The 10,610-nt window shown below is 38.4% G+C and overlaps 1 protein-coding gene across 2 annotated transcripts; it reads right to left on the bottom strand.

Annotated features, from left to right (window-relative positions):
• Positions 1-4,915: 4,915 nt before the first annotated feature.
• Positions 4,916-5,711, bottom strand: LOC121987515. 2 transcript variants are annotated; one of them, XM_042541280.1, is made up of 3 exons: positions 5,574-5,711; positions 5,318-5,485; positions 4,916-5,207 (listed from the first exon to the last, which is right to left on the bottom strand). In XM_042541280.1, exon 2 carries the CDS (start codon positions 5,459-5,461, stop codon positions 5,318-5,320), a length of 144 nt encoding a protein of 47 aa, XP_042397214.1. In that variant the 5' UTR covers positions 5,462-5,485; positions 5,574-5,711; the 3' UTR covers positions 4,916-5,207. The 2 variants fall into 2 exon arrangements, with proteins under 2 accessions (XP_042397214.1, XP_042397213.1); XM_042541279.1 differs by having other exon boundaries at positions 5,322-5,485.
• Between the last annotated feature and the right edge of the window lie 4,899 nt (positions 5,712-10,610).

Below are 10,610 nucleotides of genomic sequence, written 5' to 3'. Positions count from 1 at the left end.
CAAGCTTGCGCGAGAGGACCCGTCAGGGTGATCATCTGCTCAGGAAACACCGGCCGATCGGCGGCAGCCATGTACGCCTCTGAAGGGAGGCGCAGAACGGTTTTAAGTAGATTCTGGCCGCTCGGCCCGCTCTGAGATGGCCCGCCAGCAGAAGAGGTGGGTAGCTCGCCTAAACGCCTGAGACGTCGTCGAGTCATCGAAGGGCCGGACGGCGGCACTTCCAAGCTGGGGACAGCACCGGCGCATCTACACCCTGCTCAGGTTGTGGCTCATCAAGTGTAGAGGCAGGTGCGGATTTCGGTCGCCGGCGTTTCCGAGTGCGCAGCGGCACATCATCGGCCGAACGGCCCTCTACTTCAGCTTCACTCGCAGGTTCTGTATTGCCCATGGCCTCATCAGGAGGGGCGGGGCGTCGGCTTCGGGACCGTTGGCGTCCCCTCACCTTCTTCGCCGGCCGGATCAGTAGGAGCAAGCTCCGTTCGCGGCCTCCGGCTCGTCACCGCCTCAATCCGAGCGGCCTTGAGTTTGAGCTTCTCGGTGGCTCGGCCTTCCACATGACCTCAGGTGCAGAAGCGGAGAATAAATCAGTTAGAACAAAATAAAGGGGAGATAGGGAAGCTTACTCATGCTACAAGGCAGATCGGCTGGTGTAGAAGACAAGCCGAATATATGCATTACTCTTGGGAGAAGCATCTTGTCAATGTGATAGCGCTGACCGACTAGCTGTTCGGCTGCGTGGAGATAGTCTGCGTCACCTCTAAACTTGCCGAGCTCCGGTTGCGCAGGCATAGCCGTCTGCCACTTGGTGCGGAAAGTGGGCCGCTCGGGAAAGCGTATGTAGAAAAAATGCTCCTTCCAGTGTTTGTTGGAGCTCGGCATATTATCGAAAAGGACGAAGCCTATCCTAGATTGGAAAACAAAGGTGCCCCACTCGGCTTGCTTGGGATAGTAGAAGTAGTGGAAGATTTTTGGGGTTAAGGGAATGCCGTTCAGTTTGAACAAAACTACCACTCCGCTCAGCAATCTAATAGAATTGGGAACTACTTGGCCGAGCGGAATGCGGAAATAGTTGCAAACTTCTAAGAAAAATTTGTGAGGAGGAAAACGTAGTCCGGCCAGGAATTGATCATGAAAGAAGACAACAGTGCCGGACAGAGGATCATTAGGCCGATCGGAAGGCGTGGCTAACACTATTTCGTGGTCGGTCGGTAGGTCATATGCTCGAGTAAGTCGCATGGCGTCTTCCTCGTCGAACCGAATTTCCATGTTCGAGTACCAAAGACCCGGAACACCGCCGGTTGACTGCGAGGTACTGGTCATGATCGAAAGGCCAGAATGCGGGATAGAAGAAAATGGTTCAAGCGATGGGAGAAAACCGACTGACAAGGATGATTAACAGAAAGAGGAATGCGTCTGGAGCGAGAAAAAGGATCTTACAAACGAGGGAGATGATCGGAAGTTGCCGAGCGATCGTCGGAAAATCTGAGCACGAAGTCGCCGGCGAAGGGAGGAGTGACAGGAATCTGGAAACGAAGAAGACGAAATGCGGCGGAAACGGAGTCAAGGGTCTTATATCGCCGCCCGGAAACGATCTCCACCGTCCGATCCAGGTCGTCGATATCGAGGTTGTCATCGGATCGTCCGTTTCAAACGGCGGCTGTCCCATCGGAAGTGACGCAACCGCCATACTCTGACAAATGCACGGTCGCCACGTGTCAGCCGGTTACTAGCCGCATTTAATGAGCTCCTCTTACCGTGCGTAGAGCACGTGATGGGTAGTGTGGGAGAACAACGGACATCGATTCCAAGAAAATACAAGGCACGGACAAAGTATCGCCGAACGGACAGATATCGCCGCTCGGAGGAGCATCCTTATGCATGGCCGAGCGGCCTAAGGCAATGATCATTGTTCGACAGATCGGCGGTCCAGTCAGTCGGACATTGCCTCCTTCGACTAGACTCGATAGGAAGGCAAGTGATCCGGTAGTAAAATTCCGGAATCCCATAAGGAGTCAACGCTGAGGGTAGGTCAAAGGATCTAGTGGTTCGCCGGAAAAGGGCAAGCCGACCGGACTCAGAAGAAAGGGAAATCTGATAGTAAAAGGCACCCTGGTAGGGACCAGGGTTCCGACGCTCAAATAAAACAGTGCGTAAGGACCGAGCGGAAGGAAGTGCCGCCTGGACGGCGCAAAGAATCAAGCTCGTCCGGACGACGTTCATCGCCCGCTCGGCGGGCCGGGCACCCCAGTCAGACGGTGGGTAAAAGACGGGGATATCTGCTGACAGCCGTCAAGTCGTATGGCTATGCCATACTTCTAGTCTGACAACGGGTGGTCCTGCCGTCACATCAAAGAACATGCTCGACTGTGGCAGCATGGTGTCAGGTAAGCTCTCTGACAAGTGCATACCATGGTATGGGCTGCTGACACGTACGCGCCTCGATAGGCGTGCATCAGTTCCTTCTCCATCCTATATAAAGAGGCTATTACTTCGCCGAAGGTACGCATTCTCTGGAAATTTAGCAGCCACTTTCTTCACCACTTACCTGACTTGAGCGTCGAAGGATCATCGCCGGGAACCCTTCCCGGCTAGACTTTTGTGCAGGATCGCTGGAGCTTCGTTCGATCAGCCGAAGGTTCACTCCAACGATTGGGAGCGTGCCGCGTGCCCAGTGTCCCTTGGTTCAGCGATTCGGACAGGATCAATAACCAACACAACTATGCCCTGAGGGCAAGAGGTGGCGTAAACAAGTTGACAAAAAACGACTGCGCTTGATCCGAGCGCCCCTACACGGAGCAAGTAAATCATGGGTGACTACTAACCCTTGAAATAGTGGCTGACACATGAGCGAGACATTTACCTTGACTATGCTGAATTTCGAACCCCATACCTCAAGTTAGCGGCACTAATTAATCTCATGTTGCCGAGGCAACTAAAGTAGTCCCTTTAAAGACGGGTGGAGATAAAAAGTTAAAGCCATTGAGAATGTCTCGAAGAGTACGCAATGGTAATTAACAAAACATAAATTAAGATAGATACAGATCAAAAGAACTCTGTGCGAAATTTAACAGCTGCCAGTTAGTTTATGAAAACCTAATAAGTCAATCTCTCATCGGAGTTTAATCTTCAATACACAAGCAAACATAAGACGTTTATTCTTCAAAACAGCATTTCTATTAGGACAAGCAGTGAAAAGAAACTGAAATATCTAAGAGTATTTGGTAAGGGTAACTGCACGGTATTCTTTTACTATCATACTTGATTTTATTCTTAGACATATGTAGATGGTATTACATTATGAGAGAATTGTTGAGAAGAGTGCAATTGGATTTATTCAGGGCGATTGAGGATCTTAAGGACAGTGATCATAGGGGTTCACCTCTAGATATAATTTTTCAGAATCTCCCCTTCAGCATAGATAGTTATCTTGAATTCGAGCAAGACAGCTATTCTGAATTCGTATAAATATTGTCTGGCAAAAATACAGTATACATAGCACCAACTGTGATACAAGTATACAATACATATGGTTGCCTCAAATCCTCAAGTACGAGTGAACATGATGGTATTAGATATATTATACTCCTAGTCTCCTACACTACATTTTGCAGCTGAGATGCCCCTGTTTTGCACTAGATATACGGATGTTTTTATTTGGTTGATACAAACTCTATGTAATTCTGTGCAGGATTGAGATATTCTGTTGTGCATTTCAATACTAGATCATAGTTTATGAGTTTTGTGGATAATGAGATGAGAATATGCATGAATATAGTCTGTGTATTGAATTTGTCTTGTGATAGACATTGGGTTTTGTGTGCTCTGGAACTGGATGTTCTTTGATTACTTGTGGTGTTGCATTGACTCCACATCATTTTGTGATGTGTTGTTGTATAATGTGTCAAACACAGGTAAAAGTTATGAACTGTTTAGGGTTAGCGATTATAACTCTAAGGTGTGTGGTTGTTTGACATTCATATCTTTGCACAGGTGATTATGGATTGAAGGTGTAACAAACTAACAATTCTAATCTTGCATACAATATCTCAATTCAAATACATGACAAGACTTCGATAACACATGAGAATTTTCAGGCAGAGAAGACCACATGAAATGCCCAATACAGTGCTAGGCAAATTTGAATTTAGCATTTTATTTTCCTAAGATGGTTCATATCTAGTTATACAAACTATTAAAACTGTGACCTTATCTAAATATAATAGCAACCTTAATATTTTTGAATGAATTAATATCTAGCATGCATCGATGAAAAACTGACACATTATTAGAGTTGACTCCATGTAATATTTAGAACCATCTATCCTCTCCCATAAGGTGGTCATCTTCAATTGTTCTTCAGAATACTTCACTATAACATCCACATTCTGGTACTATTTTTTCACAAATTAAACTACTAGCTGGCGGCCCTTGCTATTTTTCTTAATTCAATTGTTTGCAAATTTAGTGAACTTGAAGCAAACAAATTTCCCTAACTTATATGTTGCCTACACCAATTCCTTATCTAAAGCTAAGCTAATAAGGTTCGAGGGGAAAAATATTCGCCGTTCAAAGCTTACAAATGTGGGATGGGATTTTTCACATGGAAATGAGCATTGCCAACTAGTTTGACGTCAATTTTTTATTGTGGATTTACCATAATACTGTATGAAAAATCTTTGCTATAAGACAGGGGCTCAAGCATGTCTGATAGTACCCTCAGAGTAAGCTCATGGCAATCAAAATGAGGAAGCTAGCCCCTTTCAAATCAATGAGAACAATAATTTAGGAAAAGCCCCCTAACAGAGAAGAACAGACCTATACACTCAAAGGACAAGATCAAACTTTGATACTAGAATTGGTAAACTGCGACGGAATTTCTGCCATCTCATAACCATTTTTAAATACAATGATGAAGTGAATTGAATAATAGCTTCTAAAGCCTTTTTGTTTACTAGAATTAAAGGAAGTAGCACGCAGATGTTCCCGTACTGATCATTGATAAATGTATTCAGCCACAAGTTATCAAATCCTACTCTTTAACAGGAAAAAAAACGAGATAGAAACTACACTTTACTATAGACGTCAAATACATCAATAGAAGAAGAATCAAACCGAAATCAGTGGAGTACCAGAAGCAACGCCACTATGAGAGATCACCGCTAGCAGTAGAAAGAGTTGACAATTATCTCTATATCAGCCCCTTAGTCCTGGATTCCAATGCCCAAAAAACAGATATTTTATTAACAGAAGCAAAATAAATTAATCGAGCAATCAAGAACTACGAGATTTGAGTCCTTGAATGAAATCAAAAGCACACCTACGTCTGCTTGGAGTAGGTCGACGAGGAGGAGGGAACGCGCTTGATGCGAAACATCATGTAACCGAGAGGAAGCACCACCCCCATCATCATGATCGCCGCCCCAATCAGATACCGAAGCGGTCCCGGCGGCTCCACATCCATGGATCCCGATCTGTTCCACAGCGTCTACGATACCAAACCAACAACGGATCAGGAAGAAGCCCTACCTCATCAGATCAGGTGCATACAAGATGGATTCACGAAGAAAACGTACCGTCGAGTCGATCCTTCCTCACCGAGGAAAATGGCGACGAGATCGGTAAAAGAGAAAGTCGCGGCGACGAACACCCTGACCGGTCCAGTGGTCTAATAAAAACAAACTCTGTCAGGTAGCTGATCCACAGCGGTTCAATTGTCCGGTTCAAAACCTTGGCAAATTTACCATCGATTCCTATACAAAACAATTGGGAATGATTATTTGACTTCCAGTAATTGGTTACTATAATATAACAATCAATTAATGGAATATAATATGATCCAAAATGAGTTAAAAAATTATTACTCATAATATAGTAGAATCAAATTTATAGTTAAAAGTATAGATGTATTAATGAGATTTAAACGAGTATAAAAGTTTTGATTTGGAGTAATTCTTCTATCAATTGATTTTGGTACAAAATTCATTGATGAACAACTCCAAATTAATACCAAATCAAAATCAATATACCATCTAAATCTATTTAATACATTTACACAGTCAAATATAAATATAGTATTATATTGAGAGTAATATTTTTTTTAACTCATTTTTGATCGAGTTACTCTTAGCAATTGGTGGAATGTAACTCGATAGAAAATGAATTAAAAAATCATTACTTTCAATATAATGTATCACATCGATATTTGAAGATATAAATATATTAAGAAAATTTAGACGAGTATATCAGTAATTGGTTTGAAATAATTTGGAGTTGTTTAAGTCCATCATCAATTACTTTTTGGACTAAATCGACGGATGGACCAACATCATTTAGAGAATTAAAATTTTAATATTGTCCGACAGAGAAAAGTCCTAAAAAATCATTTGTGATATCGGTTAATGAATATCATCATCATTGTATAATGAATATATGATATAATTTTTCATATGAAAATGAGTTAAAAAAATCACTACTATTAATATAAAATATCAAATTGATGTTTATGAGTATAGATGTATTAAGAAAATTCAGAGTTATCTAAATTCATCAGTCAATTTCGTCCAAAACCGGTTAATTTATATAACTCCAGAACTCTAAATAACTATAAACTAAGATAGATGTATTCGTTTAAGTCTCCTTAATATATTTATACCTTTTAACATTAATTTGACAAAGAGTAATAATTTTTTTCAAATCATTTCCAAACAAGTTACATTCCACCTATCAATTGTCACACTTTAACAATCAATCAGTAGAATATTACACTACCATATAATAATTCTCAATTAATTGATAAAACTATCAATCAGTTAGCAATCAATTGAAAAATCTATCAATAGATCGGAAAAAAATAGATATTAAATATATGATTTAGTAATTTTATACCTGATATACAGATAGATATTCTGAATGACTCAGTAATTTTCCGAATATATTACCTTATATAGTTACCACCCCAAATTTAAATAAAAATTTTCTTTCATTGGAGTAATAAGATAAAGATCCTAATTAATAAAAAAAAATATTTTCTTAATAATTTTTATTTGATACATTATATTAAATGTTTCAGGATGATAATTTTGAGACATAAAATTAATAAATATCTACATTTGATGCATACCTCGTGAAGTATGTGGAGTAACGTATTGGGCGTTGCAGATATTGTAAGAGATATGTAATGTTAAATGTTGAGGAGATGATTGATTGATCTGTGATTAAGGGCTGTTAAAGCATTGATTTATAATCGATGCTTCTGATATTGATGTGTCTAAGAGTAATTAGGAATGATCAGAAAGTGCACAGTACGAGATGACGGTGGGTAAAGAGAATATACTGTCGGGATTTAGTTTGTAGAAAAGCTGAGGAAGTTTCAAACGATGATCTTCTCGGTGATAGTATCAGCATCTTCAATGGCGTCTTCTTCAATTTCTTCTCGAGAAATCATTTTGAGTGATTTATAATTTTATCTTATGTTTCATGTATATTAGAGGATACAATGGTATCATAGTGATACCTAAGCATGAAGCATACCTCTTCATCGAAAAGAAATGTCTCTTCCGTAGTCGCCAGACAAGATCGGTCGCGATTTGCTGTAGTTGTCGAGTCCCGAGAGATTGTTGGCTATCGGCTTCCAAGGTCGGAGAGTGTCGACAACCATGTTGAGAGGCCGACAATCGATAGTCACGGTAATCACGTTCGTCGCGAAAGAAAAAGTGAGTGTCGTGGTCACAGAGAAGAGAAAAAATAATTTAATTAATTAAACTAATCGATTAAAACATATCTTAATCGTTTTAAAATTTATATAATCGATTTAACTGACGAAGTAAAGTACATTTGTGTAATTAATTGGTATAATCAATTTAAGGACAATAATCGATTAAATAGATTTTTAATCTTTCTGATTAAATGATGATGAATAATAATAATGAAGGTTCATCCATCAAATACTTTGAGACAAATTAGAAATTTTAATCGATTAAATCGTTTACATATATGAACACTCAAGCCTGCGTGAATAGATACAATCACTATTTAATCGAGATTGATTAATTAAAATTTTATTAATTGAAAATCCAACTATACTAATTTGGTCCAATCAAATTCAAGCCTAGTTCAAACTATTGATTAGTTTAATCAGACCAATTTAATTCAATAATACCTAGATTTAATTCTAACTATTGGTTGGTTAGTTTAACCAGATCAGTTTATTATTAAATTAATTAGGGTAATTTGATTGCATGAACCAGACTAATTAAATCAGACCAGATTCGTTTTGATAGACCGGATTTGATTAAATTTAATCAAATTACCTAATAGGTCAGATTTGATCAAAAACAAAGATTAAATTTGTTCTAATAGGTCAGATTTAATCCAATGGACATTAGATTAATCAAATGGATCTGAATTTGATCAATAAGTCTGAGATCGACTTAAATAAGCTTAGATTAAAATAATAATAGAATATAGATCAGAAATATCTGTCCAATTATATTAGTTCTAACAAGTACAACAGACTAAGTTTAGGATCTGGATTCCTGATCGACCTGTCCAATGGGTCAGTTCATAACTTAAACTCATGAAAATCTAGAAAATTTATTTTTTTTAATTTATAATGATTGTTCTATACCTTTATAAATTGAATTAAACTAGTTTTGTACTGGTTAGTTAATTTTGTACTAACTTATTTAATTTTAATTTTTTAGATAGCATGGACAATTACCACATTGACTCGTCGGGAAGTGCGACGAAACCAGCTCAAGGAGGAGATTTAGGAGATAGAGTATAACTTTGTTTATGGAGTCGACAAACATGTTATATAACTTGATAGACTATTTTGGAAACTTAGCAAGAAGTGTTTCCAGTCCTAGACAATTATACGATCTGGGCTTTGATGCATTCATTGCCAAAGTATCTTAGAAATGTGTGAGAAACTACTTCACCATATGGGTGAAGAGGATCCTGAAGAGTCTGAAGAGGACATGGAAATGTTCGAGGAAGATCCAGAAATGAATCCGATGAAGAATTCTGAAGCTGTCCCATCTGAGATTATCCCAAATGATCGAGTCCAGGTTGATAGGGATAATGTTGGTCGCTACACTAGTATTTGTCCTAGTAGGAGTGCTATTGGCCTATCTAGTTTATTAGTATTCTATTTACTGTCGTTAGCCCATTTAGTTTTTGAGTCATATAATAATTTTTGTTGTTAAATACGAACAAAGTTATGTTATGAAAAGTTATGTTATGTGTTAATAAACTTGAAAATGATTAGTTCATTTCATGATTCGTTCATGTTCAATTCAATGATTAGTTCATGTTTATTTATGATTCATTCATATTCGTGATTAGTTCATGTTTATTTTATGATTCGTTCATATTCAATGATTAGTTCATATATATATATGATTAGTTCATATGAAAATGATTGGTATATTTGATGGGATGTGTGTAATATAATTGATCAATGTTGATTGGATTGATACATACAAATGATGAGTGGAACATAGTTATTACTTGATTTTGTAAAATAATTTTAATTTACATTGAGTCAATAATTAATTATATGTATATGAATTACACTGAAATAATAAATAATATGTACATTTATGTAAATTATGGCAACTTAAAACATCATAGCTGAACTCAATAAAGGAGAAAAATTATATGGGGATAACTACAAAATATGACACCTCAAGATATAATACGTTCTTAAGGAACAAAAAGTTCTAGAGGCTATAAATCAATTCATGGAGGAACCGGTTGATGGTTCTACAACACAGCACAGACGTATCCTTGATGCCTATAAGACATGGAAAATGAAGGACTCTACTGATAAGGGAATATTGATTAGTTCAATGGTAGATGACCTAATATTTGAGTATGAGCCATTACCATCGGCTTATGCTGTCTGTACAACCCTTAGAGAGAAGTATAGTGGAGTAAGTCTAAGTAAGCTCCGTCAGTTAACAATCAAGTTTGATAGTTGTAAAAAATGTTCGAATGTTACTATGGCCTAACATCTTAGGGAGATGGGTAACATGATTCGAGACTTAAAAGCTGTCGATCATGAGTTGACCAATGAACAACAGGTTCAGGCAATTATCTGTTCCCTTCTTGATTCTTGGGAAAACGATGAAACAGAATCTGACTCATAGTGAAAGTATCAAGATTTTCACTGATATCTCATGCCATGTTGAACTTGAGGCGGAGATGATTGAATCTGCAAGGATTTTTTGTCAAGCTTTTGTAGTTGAAAGTTCTGGTTTCAAGAATAAGAAAAAATGGTTTAAGAAAAGAAAGGAGGCTAGTGTTGTTGCTGCGAAAAACCAAATCAAGAAGAAAAAAAAATATGGACAAAGACCTATGAGTAAGTTGACTTACTATAACTGTGGCAAAAAGGGTTATTTTGCTCACGATTGTACTGAGCCTAAAAAGGTAGATTCATCTCTATCTTCTTTCCATGAATATCATATTGCAAGTACAGTATTGTTAGTTGATTCTTATCCTTTATGGATTGTAGATTTAGGAGTAACGAATCATGTAGCTCGTGATCGAGCTACATATATGGAGTATTGTCGGATACCAGTTGACAACAAATGGATATATATGGGAAA

Source organism: Zingiber officinale, chromosome 5B (assembly GCF_018446385.1).
Source record: "Zingiber officinale cultivar Zhangliang chromosome 5B, Zo_v1.1, whole genome shotgun sequence".
Lineage (NCBI taxonomy): Eukaryota > Viridiplantae > Streptophyta > Magnoliopsida > Zingiberales > Zingiberaceae > Zingiber > Zingiber officinale.
This window is presented reverse-complemented; position numbering and strand designations above follow the sequence as displayed.

What these genes read in the sequence shown, in the direction of transcription:
- LOC121987515 (XM_042541279.1), bottom strand. Translation starts at nt 5,461, where the DNA reads ATGGATGTGGAGCCGCCGGGACCGCTTCGGTATCTGATTGGGGCGGCG.